A 21815-nucleotide genomic window follows, 5' to 3' on the forward strand; every position below is an offset into this window, starting at 1 on the left:
GCTGCTCATCTTTGGATTTGATATCAAGAGTTTAAAAAAAAGTTTAAAATCGCCACTTAATATTATGATTTAGTGGTATTTCTCTTTACTTCTAAATGAAAGGTCTTAGGTTTAATTCTCACCAAAGGTGAATTTGAATGATATTATTGCTAGTCCATTGTGAGTCTAAACCCTCCCCCTCTCTCTTTAGTCTAGATAATATCGTTTATTCAAAAATAAAAAAATTAAAAAAAATAAAAATTTAAAAGCATATTCTTGAGCTTGAGTGCGTAATATGATGTTGCCCGACTTAACATGACATAAACAGAGTTGGGTTGGGCAAAAAGTGTATCTACAAAGCCCATTTTTTTTTTTCCAAAAGCTTTACTTCAGTATTGTTTGCGTTTTTTTCTATGTTAAATGGAATAGGACTTTTAGCAAGGAACATTTTGATAATATCAATAATATAATTTAAACACACAAAACTAATTTTATTATTGATAAAAACCGTTATTAAAGATGAGTTTTATCATTATTTGCGAGACCTATTTGTATTTAAGAGTCTGCCGGCTTTGGGCCGTATATTGATTTGCCACCTCTAAAAAAATATCATACGTGAGGTTTTAGGTTCGATTCTCGTTAAAGCCGAATTTGAATCCATTATTGTTAACACATTGTGATACTTAACTTACTCTCTCATCCTTTTAATGTAGATACTATATCATTTGTTCAAAAAATAAAAAAAAATATCACAAGGACTACTTATCTTGGGTAATTTTTGGTAACATCAAATTTGATCCTCACATCTCACAGTTCCAATTGTCTCCTTTTGATAAAAAGTTAGAGAGATTATATTCACATTCTAAATTACTTCTCACTCTTTTAATTTTTTAATTTTTTTAATTTTTCTATCAAGTGTTAGTGGCGTGTAAAAAATATTAATAAATTAAAAAGATGTTGGAGAAGTAATTTAAAAGGTGTGAATATAATCTCCCAAAAGTTAAAACTACAACTGCTAGTGGTCCTCTCTCACTCAATGCAATCTGTCACATTATTTCCACCCCTATCTATTTCTCTATCCCAATACCACTTGTTTGTAACACAAACTTTGTCCGTCTCCAAGCCAACAAAATACAACCAGACAATTCCTACAATTCAATCTCAAAAGAATTAATTGTTGCCTGTGTCCTTTTCGATATAGAAAACGACCCATGTCTTCGCTGTTTCTGTAATGTCACAAAATTTATACGGATCATAATTAAGACGAGGACTTGGTAGAACTAGAACGAGTTCATCATCATCACAACGATGCGGATCGTAATATAATGGCTAAATAGCCAAAATGGTCCATGAGATTTGCATAACACATCAGGAACTAAAGTGATGTGTTATGCAAATCTCAGGAACTATTTTAGCTATTTAGCCTAATATAAAAGCTAATACACATTTGTGGCATGTTTACGAAATTGGAATGGAGGTAGAAGAAGGGGAATTGAATTCTTCACCAAGTTATTCCAGCGTTTACTAAATTTTGGAAATGAAAATATTCGTGGGCTTCACCCAAAATCAGTAATCAGATTCCTAATATTGCCGGAATCCAATTACTAACTTGGAGGAGGTATTTGAATTCCGGAAGAAAGCCAACTTCCGGAATCAGACTTCTCTGCTGAAATTACCCTGCCCCTTCATCACGATTGAACCACTAAAAGCACACTCATCCCCACCCCTTAATCAACTCACACCACCTCCTAGACTGCCAAGACCCACCACCAATCGACCCCAACAGTTCCACCAACAAACTCCCGACAGCCGCAGATCCAATTCCAGTTGTGGAGAGACAAATGCAGAGGAGTATAAAGATAAAAGCAAACCTTATGATTTGTACACTGAGAATCGAATTGGGAAAATGGGAACTTGACTTACAATTTGGTTTTTTTTCCCAATTCGATTGCAGACATTTTTACACATAGCATTGAGCGGCTAACAAAGGGTTGAGAAATCCAAGAATGGTTGCCAACAATGAGTTCATTGTTTACAACTCGATGACCCAACAGGAGGAGATTTTCAGGCCGATAGAACAAGATCAGGAGATGATCACAAAAGCCAATTGAGGATGCAGAGGGGAGAGAATAAAGAAGGTTGTGGTGGAAGTGGCACTATGAAGGTTCCAGAACCTCTCCCGACTCCCGCTATTTTGTTGGGTTTTTTAACTTTTTTTTGTCGCATGAGTTTTTTAATCATTAAAGAGTAAATAGTGAAAAGTGCAAAAAAACAAAAACAAAAAAAAAGGTAAAATAATTCAAGTTTTATTAAAAATAACAAACATGGGAATTGTTAGAATTTTAAATAAATTTTTTTTCTTACTATTATATATTATATTAAATTTTATTAAAAAAGTATATAAAATATTTAATTTGGGACAAAAATATTTTAGTAATCATATTTATTTATATTTTAATTTTGCTAAATTAGTAAACAGTTTTATAAAATTAATGTCATTTATATTCTAAATCCAAAACATTTAAGTAATCAGCTTCAACAGAAATCTAATTGTGACTCCACCTCATTTCAATTCTCCTTTATTCCAATTCCTCATCAATTCAATTTCTCTCAATTTGATTACGGATTAGTAAACGCACCTTTGTATTAATAGTTCGGAACGTTACGCCGTTTTACATATTCATGATTTTTATGAAAATATCATCTGGAGAATAACAATGATATTGCCCCTCTAGTAGAAGACAAAATTAGCCTGGAAAACGAGACAGTATCCGATTGCAGGTACAGGGAGGGGAAAAGGGCATTTTGGGATTTCCAAGGGGTTTCAGGGCTGCCTTTATTTGTCGGAGAAGCATAGGGGATAGGGCACCTAACCCTAAATTAGTAGTGGCCTTGGGAAAATATAAATAGGAAGGGAAGAGATGAATTATTGAGAGAGGACTCCAGCCAAAAAGAATCAAAAGAGAAGCATAGAAAATCGCATACTTTGACATTCAAATACGAAGAACTCCAATAAAAAAGCAGCACTATCACATTAATCTAATTAATTAATCCTAAATCTTTAATCATTCATCGCTAAACTCCCCAAAACTCAAACCCGACTGGCCCACCTCAAACAATTAAAATTACCCCCCACCAAATTAAAAGGCTCTGTAGCTTGATTCCTAAGCAAAAATAAAGAACAACGAGATAAATATTACGATAAAAAGGAAATTAAAACCCTTTAAAAACAATAAAAATTAATAAATAAACATTTTCATTTAGAGAGAGTAGGGAACATACCTATATTTCGAGCGCAGAAATAAACCTACCCACCAAAAATATAACACTTGCTTCTCTTTTCTTTTCTGAGGCTCGAAAAATAAAAAGAAATTAAAGAAATTTATAACTTTTTCCCTTTTTTTAGACATTCGGACTCCAAAGGTTCCACAAACGAGAGTTAAAGAGGCCCAACACGTCCGGCAGCACTTTCCTTGCCAAACCCCTGTGGTTGCTCGCGGCCGCCGCCCTCAAAACCACCGCCATGTCATCCGCCGTGTCTTGCGGCGCTACCGCAACATCCACGCCCAAGTCTTCCACTTTCCCCTCATTTCCTTCTACCGCATCAGCCTTCTCAGGAGAACCTACGAAAACAACGTCGATTTCAGGCAGCACAGGGGTAGTAGAGCTTTGAACAAACTCCGGTGAAGCTGGAGCCACGTTCTCTTCCAGAAAGATGTCGTTTTGGGCAGAAACATCGGGCGTTTTAGAGGAGTCCCGATGGCCCATCTTGTCTCTTCTCTTGCCCCTGGCGTTCCTCTTGGGCCGCTCGCCGTTGGCCAAGTGGTCCTCGAAGGCCTCGATGGCTTGGTGGATGAGCTCGCGGTTGGGGGAAGAGTCCCATTTGAACCAGTAGCTTCTGTAGCAGTCGAAGCAGTCGCAATCGAACATCGGAGGCTGGTGGGCGGCGGCCGCAGGGTTGCTGGCAGACTTATTAGAACCTTTTTTGGAAGTCTTTTTCTTGGGATCTTGGGCGGCGGGGATTGAAGTAGAAGAAGTGTTGGGGGTGGTTTTCATGGAGCGGGTAATCAAGTAAGCGAGGACCTCGCGGTCCTCGAGAGAGAGGACGGAGGCCAGAGCTAGAATGGCAGCTGGAAGGAGCTGAAGAACGGAGAGAACATACCCATCCGAGGAGGAGGAGGAGGCGGATGAGGAGGCGGAGGAGGAGAAGGGAGATGGGTGGACTTTGCCTTTGTTCTTTATCTTCATGGTGTTTGGTGTTTTGCCTATGAGAGAGTGGGGGATGCTGGTGAATAGGTAGAGGGATTTTTGGAAAGGCGAAAGGTTTAGAGAGAGAGAGAGAGAGAGAGAGAGAGATTAGAGAGAGAGAGAGAGTAGTGATAGGGTTTTATTGTTGTTTTTATTTTTTATTTATTTTTGGTTGGGTTTTGAAAAGAAAGAGAGGGTGGGGCTGTGAAAAGGCCGGACAGCAGTCGCAGAGAGAGGTCACAGTTCCTTGTTTTTCAGGTTAACTATATTTTCTTTACGCGCGGGGGCGCGTACCCTTTAGGCATTTCTTCTTTTAGAGAAAATTACACCCAAACAATTCATAAATTTTAATTTCAAAAATGTAGTGAACCAGAACCACACACCCATTTGGTTATTGCAAATGTTATTTACTTGTAGTAGCCCATGAGACCCCGTTTGTTACATTGTATTGAAGGGAATGACCTTCATTTGGAATCTAATATCATGCTTGGTAAGATTATAAGTGGTTGATTATTCTAATGGTTATAACATTTTTCTTCAACTCAATATGATTCAGGTTTAAATATATATATATATATATATATATATATTTATATATTAGTGTATTAGTGCAGTATATTGCTTGTACAAAAAAAAAAAAACATTTGATGCAACTACTAAGATCAAATTATACTGGGCAAGACTCTACACCTTCATTATATATTTTTATCTAATTTTGCATGTAAATGCAGACTAAAATAAGAACACCTCACTAACATGTAAAATTTAGTAATTTTTCTATTTTCGATGGATGAGTATCATAAAATACATAATCATCTTTAACAATGAATTAATAGTTTTGTTTAGTTAACCGTTAACGACCAAAAAGATAGTAAATTGTCATGTAACAACCAAAATGAGCAAGAGATAATAATTGAATTCTTAAATTTTTGTAAACCAACTTATGTTGTTGATTAATTGGCACGACATGTACAATTTGAACGTTTATAACTAAAGCCAATTGATATAGTAAAAAACACGAAAATAAACCTAAAAGACACAACATCTTAAAAAGTTATAAAAGAACATTTATTATATAGACGTGGATCATAAGGTAGTAATTCGCATCTTGCCTAAAGATGATCAAACATGTGGATCAACCCCATTTCCAAAACCATTCCAATTGTTCAATAGCTAGCCTAATATGTCCATGTCTATATATGAAACACGATAGTGGAACCAACAAAGTATGCAAACATTTAGGTTTTAGTTTTAACACAATCCGAGCAAATATGAAGGAGAGTTGGTTGCCACCATATCTATGCGCGTGGGTTTTGAATAGCAGTTTGAATATGGAGGAAAAGGTTTATTTCCCAACATCTGAAATTTTGATCGGGTTTTGCCACAGAGCTATATAGCTAGCACATCACCCGCTGTAACTTTTACTTTTACGGGTAAAATAGTCATTTAAGCCCCGTATGCAGGATAAGAACGAGCGGCCAACCGACCAAAAGTACTATGGGAGGCGCCAATTGAGGTGGAAGAGGACTGTAAATCGGCTCAAACAGTTTGAGCTCGTAAGAGCATCTTCAATAGTTGGGCTAAAAATCAAATTTTTTAGTTCGAAAAATTTAATTTTTAGCTCAGAAAACTCCAATCGTTCTAGCTTAAAATTTTAGCCTAGAATTATTAAAGAATGAATTCATGCTATTTTTTTTTGTTAAATTAATTTTTTTTTTTAAATAAATATGTAGACTATCGTAAATTAATTTTATGAACATTTTAATCTAAAAAAATTAAATTCCGATAAATATTAGGTGGAGTCCACTACAATTTCTGGGCTAAATTTTGACGGAAATTTGGCATTGGTTTAGCATTTAGCATTTAGCCCAAAATTTCTCCTTGGGTTGGAATGGGTTTGGAGGGAAATTTTGAACAGTAATTTGATTTTCAGCCCACCATTGAAGTTGGTCTAAGAGATTTAGCTCATGCTTGAGTCATCAAAACTCGGATCATGAAAGAACCAAACCCAACTTAGTTTGGCTTAATTAAGAAACAAGTTAAATTTGAGCATTAGTATTTTTGGCTCGGAAAGCTCATGAATAGCTCGAAATGTTTTACAGGACAATGAGAGGTATGCCGCAGGCTTGAGCTCGGCTTAGTTATTCAAGCTCGAAAACTCTTGTATGGTACGTATTTAAGGCCTAAGTCCAATTAACTCAATTAACAAAACAAAAATTAGACATTTAGTACTACCATTTTGTGTATTTCTCTTAACCTATAGAAGAGAAGTCTTATATTCAAATATCGAAAATAACAACTTCGTAACTAATTTATTCCATTAAGCTAATCAAAAATTTGAACGTAAAAGCTATTAAGACACAGATCGATGTGAAACGATGGTGACTGGCCCTCGGAAGAGTACAGTGAAGTTGTTGGTGCTGGTTCTGTTCATAAATATGCCTCCCGAAAGGTGGCTCTTTGCCGCTTAGGAAGAATTTAGGTGTGGAAACAAGAAAGAATTATTCAATTTCAAATTCGACCCAAGATCAATTAAATGAGAAGTCGGCAAACAAGAGAGCAAGAGAAGAATTGGGATGCAAAAAATCCTGATCAAGATTGAGAAACACTACAAAGTTGTTGCCTGAGTACAAGCACTAGTTTTGTGCTGCCCTGTGATGGAAACAATGAGATGATGACCAATGATGCCACTAAATTACTAATCATGATCATGACTTGATTAATGACAACTATGATAGATTGTGGTATAATTATTTACTGGTGGACATCAAGTTAATAACATGATGAACGACAATGTGATAGGATTTGACTTCGATGATGATTTTCTCTATTAAAGAGTTATCTGTACCGAAATATCGATGTTTCAGGAGTTGTTCTTATAACATAGTTAATAACAGAAATAAGCAAATCACAAATACAATTAACCACTAACCTTGTGAAGCCGTTGTAGCAAAAAAACCATAGCTCTTCTACACTCAACACTACTGTATGCAATTAACAAACAATGGGCTTGTTCTCCCTGTTTTGCGTAATCAGTGTGAATGCAAGGAATTCTATTATACATCCTTAGTGTTGGCATTTGATTAGGTTACTTTCCATCATGTAATCCTAATCAAATTGTATAAACAAATATCCTTATCACCACAAACCAAAGTTATCATATCAAAATAGTTAAACCTATTCATACCAGGATTCCTTACAGCTTTATATTCGATCAAATACATTCCCTGATAGCTTTACAAGTCTAGACTATCCCAATCTCTTATGACTTCAATCCTTTAAGCACATGATAAACTAGGTGGGTAGCTCTAATTAGATTACAGTTGTTGCCTCACAAATTGCTAAAAACCAAGTTAACCTATCCATGTGAGATACACCCTATGTTTTTTTTTTTGATGAAATACTAACGGAAGGTTAGATTTCGACCTCAATTGTTGACGAGGCTCACATGGGGATTTAATTAATAACTTCTCGCCATGAGGGTCACAATGAAAATATGATGTCACAATAGTGTGTCTTTTTTTTTTTCAATGGCCTATAATAAATAAAGATGTGCATGGAGAGTTCGGTTCCGCACAAGGTGTGCATAGAGTATTATCGTTTTTGGTTCACTTAAATTGTAACAGTCAACTGAAATGCGTTAGGTATACTCATAACTGCAATTACGCCGGCCCCCTCTGTGTTGAGAACTCGAGTTGATGGTGATAGTCACCCACGCACCATGGGTAGTGTTGAAGGAGCTCAAGCATCTCCAATGGGTGCATTTGCCTAAAAAAAACTAGTGACTCCAAAGGATGAGACAATTGGTGAGGCAAATGCTCAGAAAAATCACTTTTGCGTATATCCGAATTGCCTAAACTTTTTCACAATGCAAAAAGTTTTATCAAACCTTCTTTGGAGATGTACACGTCCTCCTATTTACGGCTTCATGCCTACTTCCCGAGGTTTTGGAGCTTAATGCTTGAGATCTTCTCATAAAATTCATCTACTTCCTCACTGGCATTCGCAGCGGATCTGTTGGTTTTCTCCTTGTTGTCACTCGCTTGCTGTGTATTTGGCTATCGTCTCCGACCCACAAACTTGTTATCGCCCATCTTAGGACTCCACTGTCGCTTTGTCTTAGACCATTCTCTCAATTCAGCTCGCCTTAACGCACTGATATACGGTGTTTTTATTCCCTTCAAGTGGTTGGTCGTCGATGATTTTCGGGCGTTCACGACAAATACGATATTTCCCTCGAGTTTCAAGGATTTTTGCTTTGTGAATCAAATTTTACTTGTTGCATAAGGTTGTCCTTTCGGACTTTGTTGGATGAACTGGCCACCCGATTTACCAAAAATCGAAACAATTACTCGCATGTGATCTTCCACGTTATGTTGTTAAAAGGGATTCTTTAACTCGTTACGGTCACTTGATCTACTGGCAATCGATCTCCTTGAATTGAAAGACACTCGAATAACAACAAACTTGCAATAAATTCTGTTGGTAGACTGCAATACAAATTGGAACTTTAAAATGAACGATTTTTGCACTTCTACTTGGATATCTACCTCGGCCAGTGAGACAACATTAACAAACGTTAAAAAAAGCAAACTGATGTGATGATATAGATCAGTGATCCATGCATACAGGAGCAGCATTACACATACCCATTTTCAAGGAAACCCGAACATCATACTACACGACTGAGGGAGAAACCCGAATTCAATCACTTTTCTTATCTGCAACTGGTTCCAACTTATTTGCTGCTGCGGAGCGCTTGTCCTCTACACTCTTGGACTCAAGTTCATCCCTCTCCTTGAAGTATCTCTCAAACGCCCTCGGAAGGAATCGAGGAATCAAAAACCCGAATAGGTTGATCGAGAAATATATGAAGTTGGCTACAGCCAGGCTCCTCCCAAACCAAAACCATGCAACATCCTACAACAACATAACATCAATCAGTAAACATTAGCCAATGCACTAAACAAGAAAATTAATTAAGAACCAAATGTTCAAAACAAGAGAAAATCCTATGTGGAGATGTTCGTCCTACGTGTAAGTGCATAATGGCACAACAACATAGTCATAAGATGTTCCTATCACGTTTTGAGCATGTGCCATCATATAATAGTCACATCTTTTAACTGTAAGAATGGTCATGGGGCAAGAACGTACGATATAAGTTTTTCTCCCAAAACGCAAGCACCATAATTTACCTTAAACTGTGCATTGGCTGGCAGAGTTTTGTTAAGCCAAACATCTTTCATCCAATCAAGGATGACAAAGATTCTCCTGACAGTGTAAAGCAACGGGACCAATGCCCTCACCGGCGGAGAAAACAGCGACAACCCGCTAATCACATTCTCAGTGAGAATCTGAAACGAGAGCAAGAACAAGTGAGGCGTTGCCGAGCGGACGGCGTGCTCATCGCCCCGCGCAAAGCCACCCAATACGTATGCAAGCGGCAAGAAGAGCCCGATTGTGGTTCCCGCAACCACGTAAAACCTGAAGAATCTGCTGCCTTGGAAAATCTCCCGAGAGCTAGAGCTGACGGGACCATGAGAAGGGAAGGCCAAGCGCGACAGAGCCAAGAGATATGCGGAGGCAAAGGCCGGGAAGATCAAATCAAAAAGCGGGACAAGGCCGCTGACTGAGAAAACCATGATGAAGGCCACGAGTTGGAGCTCTATTACTCGCAATGAGCCCATTACACCGCCAACAGCAGGCTGCTGGTGCGGTTGGCGGTGGAGCGGTTTGTCTTGGGGTTTGGATCCAGGGGCTGTAGTGGTTGTGTCGGGCTCTGATCTAGGAGCCACAGCAAGGGACACACCTGACATGTCTTTTTCTTTATCGAGATGTCAATAAATTTTGTTGTCAAAAGGTGATTAATTGGGTACTAATCAACCTAGCTAGATAATACAAGGGTTAATTAGTGTCGTACCTGAAAAGAAAAAAGCCAAACATAAACAAAAGAGAACTAAATCATCTGAATCAAACATATCCAAGGTGAAAAATATTTGACAATATTAATCATACCAGTTTAAATTGTTCAAACTAGCAAGGATTTAACTTAGTTAATCTTAATCATTATTTTTCTAAACATAGGATTTAATTCGATTAATCGTTGATCTCCATGAAACTTGTTTAATCATTAATGTTAGATCGGATAAACAAAAGCAAATGAAATGCAAATATACAAATTAACTGGCTACAACAACAACAAAATTTTACCCAGAAAAAGAATGAAAATTATTCTTTGAAATTAATGAAAACTGAAACTTACTGAGAGAGAGAGAGAGATCTAACTGAAGGTACGACGGATCAGTGAGAAGGAAAGCAAACGAAATGAATGGTTGAAAGCCAAAACGAAAGGGTCTCCGAATGAAAAGACGAAGGAAACGGTGGGAGCAAATATGTGAAAGTTTACACTGCAGAGTATCCTCCTGTGTTTTTACGTGTAGTAACACCGTCAAGACACTTGGCTGCATTGCCGACGTGACTCAGTGAAGGATTAACACGTATCGGAAAATACGGCCATGTGGCCGTTTGGATAAGTCGGTGTGGGACGATCTTTCTTTTCGTATTTTTCCTTGTCTTTGCGGTACTATAGGCCCAAGGCCCAACATAACAATTAGCTGGGATTAATAAGTTCGACCAGTATGGTGGATCCGATTCTGATCCATATCAAATCCGAAAACGAAGTAATTAACAAAATATGAATCGAGATTTTTAATTTGATGATCCCAAATTTTGATAATTCAATTATAAATAGATTAGTGATGTTGATTAGAGTTGATATGCTTTGGCTTATGGTTAAGTTTAACTATTTAATTTTTGGGTGATTCTTAATTGGTCTTAATCTTTCACAACATTTTAAATAACTATCTAAAGTTTCGAAAAATGAACATATGTTAGGTTCAATAGCGTTAAGTGATAGCTGGACACGTATTAAAGAGTCTTTTAACTCTCAAGTCATCTATGGAGGTTTAATCTCCAAAACAACACATTTTAGCTAAGCACAATTACGGTTTAACTTGGCTAAAAGAGGTCGATTTGTGGGATTAAAGCTCCAAAGGTAGAGATTAGTGAAAACCAACTTTTTGTATGTGTCCACATTGGTAACGTCATAACTTAATGTTGGTAAAATTCTCAATTAACACCAATGACCTAACAAATGTCTAATTTTCAAAATTTTAGGTAGTTATTTCGAATGTTTTAAAAGGTTTAAACAAGACTATGTTGTCTATTGTACGAAATGAAACCTTTTAGTGTCATTCGGTACACGGTCTAGTAGTTATTTATTCTTACTAATTGTTTATTTATTTGATTGAGGTTGTGGTGTATTGCTAGCTAGTATCTAATTGGAAGTGTGGTGACATTCTTCTCCATTTGTAACTAGTAGGTTTTAGATTTGACTATTGTAAAAGGCGAGTTCGATACTAATTTGTTATAATTGGCCATTGTGTGTTTAGTTTGAATTCTCCACTTGTTTTTGTAAATATATCGTTTTAAAAGTTGAGAAATCACTTTTGGATCGTAAATACCTGATTTTATTTTTATCCTTTTGTTGTGTAATTTATGAAAATTAAGAATTAATGCACATATATACCAGCAAATCATTTCAGGATTACAGGGGAAGATTTTAAGGAATCGGACGATTAATTCTTGTTTTGAATTGCCCAGTTACAGAATTTCACTTGATTCCTGTTACAAACTGTCCTTTGATTAAATAGCAAAAAACGAAGACAGTGAAGAGAAGAAAGAGATCAACAATTTAGAATCTCATGGAGGCCTTTACTTGGCTAAAGAGAAAGGGGTTTGGGACAGCTGACCAAGTCCCCTTAAGAGAGGAGGTTTTCTCTTTGCCATGCACGAAAACATGCATGACTAGTGCTGCTTTCGATGCATATCAATTTAATTTGTGTAGCCAGCTAGTTTCACAATTAACTTTATTTTTTTTTGTTATAATTTGTTTAAGGTTATGTGCCTGCTTGCTGAGCTAGAATTCAACATGCACTGTGGACATTGTGAAGATGATGTCAAGAAATGCTGCAGTAAGACGAAAGGTAAAACATCCGACTTCAATATCCAATGTTTTACGTATAGCATGCATTCAAGTTGAAAAAAGTTAAATATGTCACTCCCTGCCTCTAAATTTTTTTCTCTGTCAGGAGTTGAAAGTGTTGAGGTTGATCAGGTGAACAAAGTAGTGACAGTGGAAGGAAGATTTCGTCATAAAAAGCTTCTCAAATGCCTCCGAAGGGCTAACAAGATTGTTAAAGTAAAGAGGTTGGTTACGGAAGAAAGACAAGGACAATATGTGATGCATAACAATTAGCAGGCTAGATTATGCAAGAGTTCCATACGTATGTAAGCCCAAGAAAAATAGGTTTTACGTTTTCTAAAATAAGGACCTTGGGTATGATTTGAGCACATAATAGTGGGGCGATCAAAATTACAGCTCTAACGTGACATATGAGTTTTCCCTAATGGCAATTATTAGGTCAAATCTGCATTTTAAGACTTGGAGAGAATTTTGGGTATTTTTTAAATTATGTAAGCTGTAATCGAACCATCTTACTTTTATCAAATAAAGCATAGGTTTCGAATAATTTCTGAATTGCGGTTGTTTTGCTCTATTATTCTGTTGTTTTCATGGGTTAATAGGCAGACTCCAAGATTTCGGAGGCACTTTGCAAAAATTAAGATAGACCCTTTTACGTCCAAGACATTTTTTTTTTTTTGGTGTTTAAAACTTTTTTTTCTTTCCTTTTATGGTATATTTGTAAGTACGAAACTTACTTAGTATGAAGGTCAACTTTGTAACACAATATCGTCTACTGAACAATAGATATAGACGAGTTTAAAGAAATGTATATGTCAAAGAAATGAAGTTTTTAACTAAGAGGAAAGTGTGTAAAAGATACAGTATTCTCCAAAATAAAAAGTAACTTGGATATTTTTCAAATTTGTACATAATCAAGTTATGCATACAGAAATTTTCTTGGAATATAGAGAACTAACATATATAATTAAAAGTTGGGACCCTTGCAGATGGGAGCCCTGTGCAGCTGCTCCATTGCCATTCCCCAGAAGCCGCCACTAGGCTTCATATTGAAGATGAAGTTTGCAACTTTGCACACAAGGAGGATAAAGAAGATGAGCCAAAGCAGGTATTAATAGATTAAAATGCTTATGTAAATGAAATTATTTTCAAGAAACATCAACAGTATGAAGGAAATTGCGTGTACTGATTTTAGACAAGAAAAAATTGAATGAGGGAGGAAGGGGAATGATAAGATACATAAGACATCAAGAATTACATGCAAGCACTATTGAGATGAGATGTTAATGCCAGATTACATGTGATTGCACAATTAATTCTAAATTTTGATTTTACGTGCTAAGAAGATCCATATTTCAATGCCATACCAATTGTGCCAAACTAATTACTGATTTTGCATTAATTTTACAGAAACTGACATTATTAAATAGGTAAAAAAAAAAAAAAAAGACAGAAACAGGAAACATACAACTGAAAAGTAGAAAGAAGTAAAAGATCAAGAGTTTGAAAGCATGAAGAAGTGGTTACCCAAAAGAAAAAGCACTTGGGATCGTGCTGATGAAAAAGTACCGCAATTTTGCAAACAGAAAATTATAAGTAGCTTCGGTAACAATTGAACCACACAATTTTTTTATATTTCAAGTGTCTACTCTGATTGCTTCCTAATTTATTTTTCTAGGTTATTATACGTGCGCTGATAAAAATCAACCTGCACTGTAAATGTTGTATGAAAGATATCAGGAAAGCATGCATGAAAGCGGAAGGTAATTTATGCATCAATTTACACACACACACACACACACACATACTTCTGAAATTTAATTTCAGAAGTTGTCAGTCCTACCTTTTGAATTTTTTTTTGTCCTACGTCTCAGGAGTGGAAAGTGTCGAGTTCGGACATTATGAGAGGACAGCCGGTCCGACTTCTGTTTATGTAAAAATAGCCGAGGTTGATTACGCGAACCCATCACATGTACAGTTTGATCATCACTATAAACCTTTTGTGAAGACAGCAGCTCTGGTGAAAGGAAATTTTAGTATTAAAGAGGTTCTCAAACGCCTTTGGGATCATGCTACCAAGAAAGGTGAAATTTTGGAGTCATTTGAGAAAAAAGATGAACAAGATGCGACTCCCAAAGAAACAGGAGAAACTGGCTCCAGCCAAGGAGACGACGACGGTGTAGAATATCTGACTCCCAAAGGATCAGAAACTGGCTCCAGCGAAGGAAACCAAGAAGATGATGATCACTTTAGCGAAGCCGGAGCAGTTTCAAGTCATGGACATCATGACTAGATTTACTTATTTATTTATTCTTACAAAATAACTTTTATGTTCTGGTGTAATTTTTTTTTTCAAAAATATTATTCATTGAATAAAGAAGATTAATATAGGATGATATTCTTCACACACCTCTTTTTACATGTATGTTACCGTTCACAATACCTTACATTCCCTCTATTCCGGGCGCTCCCAAATCATGACATCTCCATTCCATATATGGGAGTAAAAATAACTTTAATATAGAATGGCATTATCCACACACTTCTTTTTACCTCTCACACATTTTATGTTAATTTCTATCATTGAATTTTCTTCAATTTATTCGATCTGAGACCCAAAAATTAAGAGGAACATGTGAAAGGTAAGAAGAGATGTGTGCATAACACCATCCTTAATATATGAAAGAGATTTGTTTTGGTTTAAGGCCTTAGCTTATTTGAATTTCACTTTGTAATCCTAACTATTCTTTTTTTCGGCAACATGGAAGAAAAAGAGAAAAGAAACACTAAGTAATAACTAGTTTAACTCTAACACCTCACAGTAGTCAATGAAAAGAGTTTGAACTAAACAGGAAAGAGGCTCTGCAAGCTCTTGAAATCCATCCTGCCATTAAACCTAGTTGGCTAACTCGTCAGCTGGAAAATGACTCTCTCTATGAACATGTTACAAATTGCAACTCTAGTTCTCCTTAATCAAACTTCTGCACTTTGAGACAAGACCATAGTGGGGATGATTAAGGCTAGAAGAAACCATGAATGAGAGAGACCACCAAAGGAGAATCAACCTTCACAATATGATAAAGACAAATTTCTAGCTTTAAAAAAATATTCATCATTCGCAAGATAACTTTTTTCTTCTATTTCTCTTAACCAATTTATAGGCAACTCAATGACCTGATCATTACAGATAGCCTAACTTTTAAAAGAGCAATACTGCTAATGGAAAAAGAAGCATAAGTGGACTAAGATTTTTATTTATTTATTATTTTTTTTAAGCCTAAATAATCCAATGACTGGAAATATATCCATATATAAGTCCAATTAAGAATCCAGGTAACAGAAACTCATTTGCACTAAAACCCAATTACTTTCCCTGCAGAGATCATCTATTTTTGGTATAATGGTAGTCCAAGATAACCATGGAATCAAAATGTTTATTTTCTGAAATTGTTCTCAAGTTTGTTTAAGCAAGGCACATAATTAATTATAATTAAAACCAGATGCATGAAACATTGTAATTTATATCTAACATCTTGAAACCCCTCACATTGTATGAGTTTTTCATGTTGCTTGCTTGTGATTGAGGTTTGCTTTTCTAATTTATATTGTATATATGCTGAATTTTTTGTGTAATTTTGTTTTGGTTTAGAGGAAAGATAATCAGAACATCCAAAATGAACAGAAAAACCAAGGCGAGGCAGAGCTTAATGGAGAAAAAAAGGGAAAGAAAGAAAATGAGAAGAATAATAATACTCAGTCCAGCAAAGAAATTGTAGTGAAAGCACTTACGCATTGTGAAGGATGCAAAGGTAAGGTTATCAAATGCTTCAGAGGTCTTGAAGGTAATTTCCAATTATTTCTTGTAGGTGCTTGGTTGGATACATCTTTAATGTTTACATGCATATATAATTTTTGTAAATTCGTTAGGCATCGAAGATGTTGTGGTTGATTACGCGAATCATAGAGTGCTTGTTAAGGGGAAAAAGGGCCGACCCCTTGAAGGTTTTAGAGAGATTGCAGAAGAAGTACAGCAGCTGTGTTGAACTTATCTCCCCAAAATCCAAGCCTGAAAACAAAGAGAAAAAAGAGCCCCAAAAGCGAGAAAAGGTATGTTATTACGGTCATGCATTCTTCGCGTTAGTGCACAAAAAATTTGTAAAATATTCAGTTTCGAATGCATATTATTTTAATATGTGAGTGAAAAAACCGTTACATTAAGCATTTTCATTTCTTGCCATGACATCAATCTTAGTGTTGGTATTGCAAATTAGTGCAGGCTCAGGTGGAACTTGTGGTGTTGAAAATGTTGATGCATTGAAGATTGCGCAAATGATATTAAGAAAGACTTGGAGAAAATGCAGGGGCAAAAAATAAGGAAAACTAATGAAAATTGTATGAAAATTTTGAGTTTTAACGATAATGACAGAATAAAGAGTAAAGTGAAAAATATTAGGATTAACTTTTTAATGTAAAAATATGATTTTTCATTAAAATAAACAATACCAAAAAACTTTTCGTTAAAGTTTCTAAGAAATATCCCAATGTGGTTCTTATTTCTCTTGAAATTCGTCGACAGAGAGGGGAACTGTTGATCCACCAAAGCTGCTAGAATACATTAAAAAGTGAAGCAAGAACGAGGACAAGGGCAAGAAAAAATAATAATAAAAAAGAATTAGAAAGGGAAAGTATATTCTAATAGATAAGGATTGTCTGCCCTTACACTTTTGATGTTCTCCTGTGCATTTCTGTTTTGTGTGGTTACGGTTAAGCCACGTTAACGTTTTATATTATTTTTTTTATAGAGATAATAAGATAAAAATGAATAATAATATGGTTTAACTATGACCACACAAATAAGAAAACACGGAAGAGCACTGAAAGTGGAAGGGCAAACAATTCTTGTCCTATTCTAATATCCTCCCCAGTTCTCAGCGCAATATATTTATCCCAATCGGACATTTAGTGATGATAACCCTTTTGCATGTTCCATTATGTAAAACTTTTCAAGATTATAATTGAGATGGATTAAATAAGAGAAAATTGTAACAATGGTATATTAACTTTAACTTAATTAAAGAAATAGTCTTTGAATTAAATATCTATTACCATTGGTCCCTTAACTCATAAAAATGTGCAGCTATGATCATGTTCGTTAACTTTGTCAGGATACTGTCAATATAAATTATGTTGAAATGACCATTGCTACAATTGAGTTACAGTTGAGGGACCATTACTCCAATTGAATTAAAGTTAAGTGACTATTTCTGCAGTTGGGTTAAAGTTGATGGATCATTGCTACAAATTTTCTCATTTAGTTTTCTATATTTTCCCCTTGATTCAGCCTCATGTGTGTGACACATGACTCATTTTGACAGAAGTTCTAATAGAGTTAAAGAAAATGACCATAGCTGCACGTTTTGAGGAGTTAAGAGACCAATGATTATGAATTTTTAATTGAGGGATCATTACTCGAATTGAGTTAAAGTTGATGTACTATTGTTACAATTTCCTCATTAAATAATTTCATAAATGTTAACTTCTTCATTCTTTTTTATATATTACTAATGTCATACAATTTTACGCTGAAATATAAACGCAACACAAGAAATAATTATCAAATAACGGTATGGCTAACGCACTGAAAAACTTAATATACATTAATCAGAATCAGAATTTTTTTGGTCAGTGTTATAAAGGTTACCATAAATGTTCTTGATAAAATGGTAAGCAACAAAAATTGAAATTTGATACCATAATTGATAAAATTTGATTGCCCAACTTATTTACCGTTCTTGCGCCACCAACCCATCGCAGTCAACAACCGCGCCAAACAACGGTATTATAAAAAAATATAAAAGTAAAAATAAAATAATAAAGGAGAGGCAGGCAATGGACGAAATAATGAGTACAGATCCTTTTCACATCTAAAAAGGTGAAACTTAAGGATTAAATAATCTGAACCGTTTAAATTTGATCCAACAGTTATCATTATTATAATTTTTAAATAAACCTTATATTTATAACCCATTTGATCAAATTTTAACGATTCAGATCATTTGATCTTTAAACTCCCTTTTTTCAGATTTGGAGAGGATTTGTACTCCGACATAATAACCGTTGTAAAAATACGAACAGAGCTATGCCACGTGGTTAATGGACCGTTACTAACAAGATGAACAAGTCTACTGGGTCCCACTAAACTGTAAGCTGAGTTGGCGAAATATTAGTGGTTGGACCACAATGACGGGGACCTCATTGATCATCCACACGATTACACCAACCCCAATAAACATTGGAATTTCGGAGCAGCATATGCCACCTAACACCAACGTGTAGTGGGCGAATATTTCCATATAAATTATAATTTGTATTTTTGGGAAAAAAAAGAAGAAAGAAATAAAATTAAATCTGGATCATGCTTGGGCTTGGCGCACGTTCACGCACCGGCTCACGTTAGTACCTCACCCTCGGTCAGCATATCCCTTGAACGCGTCAGATTTTTCCACGTGTTGGAATTGTCCCGCGCTTCATAAATCTATCCGTTAACCCTCCTGTCTCTCTCTCTCTCTCTCTCTCTCTCTCTTTCGTCTGCAACTTCCGTTGGAGAGGAAGAGAAAGAGGATCGCGAAAAATAAATAAATAAAAATAAAGAAAAAAGATTGAAATTTTTTTCAAAAAGAAAAGGGAGAAGTTAGGAAATGGGGAAACTATTGTGCGATTCGACCGCCGTTGCGGAGACATTTCAAAGCCCTTCGCCGACGGTGCCGTGGAGGGACCCACCCAAGGCGTCGCCGCTTGACGAGGACACAATCTCGGCTGTAGATCTGGTTGAGCAGTCGACCGACGACGCCGCATGGGACAGCGTGGTGGGCCTGGAGGAGCAGCAGAGACGGCACCTCCAGAGGCTGCATACGAAGGGGGTGCTCTGGAAGCTCCCGGAGGATCACGACTCTATAATGCCTCAGAAGTCGATGGTCTTCAGACTCTCGCACGGCGGCGAGGTGTCGTCCGACGGAAATTGCCTGTTCACGGCGTCGCAGAAGGCGATGAGGATGGCGCGTGAGCTGGACGCGCGGGAGCTGAGGAGGTTGACGGTGCGGAGGTTCACGGAGGACTATGGATCTGCGGCCTCGGAGGAGAAGCGGGTGATAGACGACGCCATTGGACATATGTACGCGCCTGATCTGAAGGCCGGGTGGGGGATACATGTGATTCAGGAGGTCAAGTTGCTGGCCAAGAAAGACGAGCGCGTGAGTCTCGACTCCGCCGTTGACGAGCTTCTTCAGCTCGGCATGCAGAGGTAACATTTCCGCAGATCTGTTCTTTTTCATTACCTTGAAATCTAAATTTTTAATCTAGAAATTTAATAAAATAAAATAAAAATTCATTTCTTTGGAGGCGTAAGAACAAAAATTTGATTTTATTCTTAAAATTTAATACATTTTATTCAGATTAAATACAAGAGTTTGATTTCCCTACGTTTAGATCTGAAAATTTGATTTCTTGTCTGAAAGTTTGATTTTTTGTGCGAAAATAATGAACACATGACTGTATATTAAGGTTGATTAACAGACATTGGTATGCTCTTGTTAAATTTCAGTTCTTGGAAAGATTTATGTTGTCGGGTTCGATTGTCTTATTATTTCTTGTGTTTTGTTCTCGTTTTTGTTGAATGTAGGGAGCTGGCAGCAGAGTCCATTTACAAGGAGAGATGTATCCCAGTGATTGATGGACAAAGTTGGGCCAAATACATGTCGATCTCTGGTTCACCGGATGATGAATACGACATCATCACATTGCAATACACAGAGGAAGGTTTATTAACCATCGACGAAAACAGAGAAGGTCATGCTGCAGCTTTCGGAGATGACATTGCAATTGAGTGTCTTGCCACAGAGTTTAAGCGAGAGATTTATGTGGTAAGGACAAGGAATGATTTTGATTGTTGCTCTTCATTTTTTTTCTTTTGCAATGGTGAAGTTTTTGCAATGTGTATGAGTGCAATTTCACATCACTATCGGTATAATTTTATACGTGTTTGTATATCACCTCTTCTCTTATGATGTTAATTTTGTTGAATTTTTCGAAGTAGTGGGAGTTACTCTTAGTTTCTAAACGTAATATTGAGTAAATGCTGAGTTCGAAATCATGAGTGTCTAAAATAGTCTCACTCTAAAATCATTGAGTAAATGATTATTTCAAAAGTACAACTGTATTAAGATTTATTGCACCAATTCCTGGGAAAGCTGAGTTGATATTTGAAGACTCTGCATTTTCCTACATCGTAATTTTTAAGATTTTAGCGTGGAATCATCAACACTTGTTTCTGTTTTGAGTCCAAAAGCTACCGCCCGCCTTGTTGGTGTTCTATATGCTGCTGTAGGCGGAAAAAGATAGTTATTCTCGGTTCTAGTATTAGTACACTGGCTAAACCTGTTTTTTATGCCTTTGATAATTTTTCCATTTTATGTCAACATCGGGATACTGGCAAGTATAGATTGGTGAAGTTTTTGAGCATGAACCAGATTATTCATCGTCTTATGAAGCATTCTTGTCTGAAACTCATCTTCTTGCAGGTTCAAGCACATGGTTCGGATGCGATGGTTGATGAAGAGAATTGCGTTTTCTTCCTTCCCCACCGACCAAGGAGTCAAATTTGTGAACTTCCCTTCTTTCTTTTCATGAAAGGAACAGGTAAAGAAAAGAAAGATCTTTGGCTGAAAATACATTTCTAGGCAGTTGATTAATTTTGTTCATTACCACTCTCAGCCTACCTATAATTCTGAACATTTATTGTACAGGTTGGTGTGGCGCCGGAGCTGATCACTACGAACCCCTCATTGCCCATCCTTTGTCATTAATTTCCCAGGAGAAGGTCGCGGTGGTACTCTGATGAGGGCCAGGGCCGTCCTGCAGTTTTGTGGCTTTAGAGAGATTGGCTAGAAGTAGTTGTTCTATTTATTCGTTCCCTTAGTGTTTGGCATGCAATCTAACTCTCCCGATTCTTCTCTGAATCGTCACAAGGAGAATTTGATTGCTTAGCATTCAATTTTTTGTTAGCTAGAATCAATCGGTTATCTTCGACTGCAAGTTGCAGGCTTTGTTCCTGCATTTGAGCCACCCTCTACTAGTATTCGCAATGGTTTTACCGGCTTTTGTTGTTGTCGTAGTTGAGTGTTTTCATTTCCTTTCGGGTGGATATTTAGCTCGACGCTATTTCGTCCAAGCTGAAGCAGTAGTCCCTTTCTGTTGTATCTTAAGCTGGCTTTTATCATTTGAATGAAAGAATTGACTCCCATTTGTTCTCTCTTCTTTCTGGGTTTACTTTAATGCTTCAAAAATTATGAGAAAATGTAGTTCTCTATGCAACTCTGCTTTGAGGAGCCTTTTGTGCCATTAAGCACGCGTTTAAAGAATTCTCAACCTTTTTACGCAAATTTGTTTAACGTGATTCTTGTGACCAAAGAATGACAAAAGAAAAGAGTTCTCAGTTCCCATGGCTTTTTTCAGTGATGGTGATGTAGTGCAACACGAAAATAAT

At 36.5% G+C, this 21815-nt stretch overlaps 3 protein-coding genes and 1 pseudogene across 3 annotated transcripts; 2 read left to right on the forward strand and 2 right to left on the reverse strand.

Moving 5' to 3' along the window:
• Positions 1-2793: 2793 nt before the first annotated feature.
• Positions 2794-4312, reverse strand: LOC137732112 (uncharacterized). Its single transcript, XM_068471405.1, has one exon. It carries the CDS (start codon positions 4225-4227, stop codon positions 3382-3384), a length of 846 nt encoding a protein of 281 aa, XP_068327506.1. The 5' UTR covers positions 4228-4312; the 3' UTR covers positions 2794-3381.
• A 4332-nt stretch (positions 4313-8644) lies between these two features.
• Positions 8645-10144, reverse strand: LOC137732978 (uncharacterized). The gene is made up of 2 exons (XM_068472207.1): positions 9426-10144; positions 8645-9147 (listed from the first exon to the last, which is right to left on the reverse strand). Exons 1-2 carry the CDS (start codon positions 10044-10046, stop codon positions 8932-8934), a joined length of 837 nt encoding a protein of 278 aa, XP_068328308.1. The 5' UTR covers positions 10047-10144; the 3' UTR covers positions 8645-8931.
• Positions 10145-12190: 2046 nt separating this feature from the next.
• On the forward strand, positions 12191-17455 carry LOC137732600 (heavy metal-associated isoprenylated plant protein 4-like; annotated as a pseudogene).
• Positions 17456-18845: 1390 nt separating this feature from the next.
• Positions 18846-21572, forward strand: LOC137731490 (uncharacterized). The gene is made up of 4 exons (XM_068470610.1): positions 18846-19574; positions 19953-20193; positions 20851-20968; positions 21076-21572. Exons 1-4 carry the CDS (start codon positions 18973-18975, stop codon positions 21165-21167), a joined length of 1053 nt encoding a protein of 350 aa, XP_068326711.1. The 5' UTR covers positions 18846-18972; the 3' UTR covers positions 21168-21572.
• The last annotated feature ends 243 nt before the right edge of the window (positions 21573-21815 follow it).

The sequence above is a fragment of the Pyrus communis genome, chromosome 4, assembly GCF_963583255.1.
Source record: "Pyrus communis chromosome 4, drPyrComm1.1, whole genome shotgun sequence".
Lineage (NCBI taxonomy): Eukaryota > Viridiplantae > Streptophyta > Magnoliopsida > Rosales > Rosaceae > Pyrus > Pyrus communis.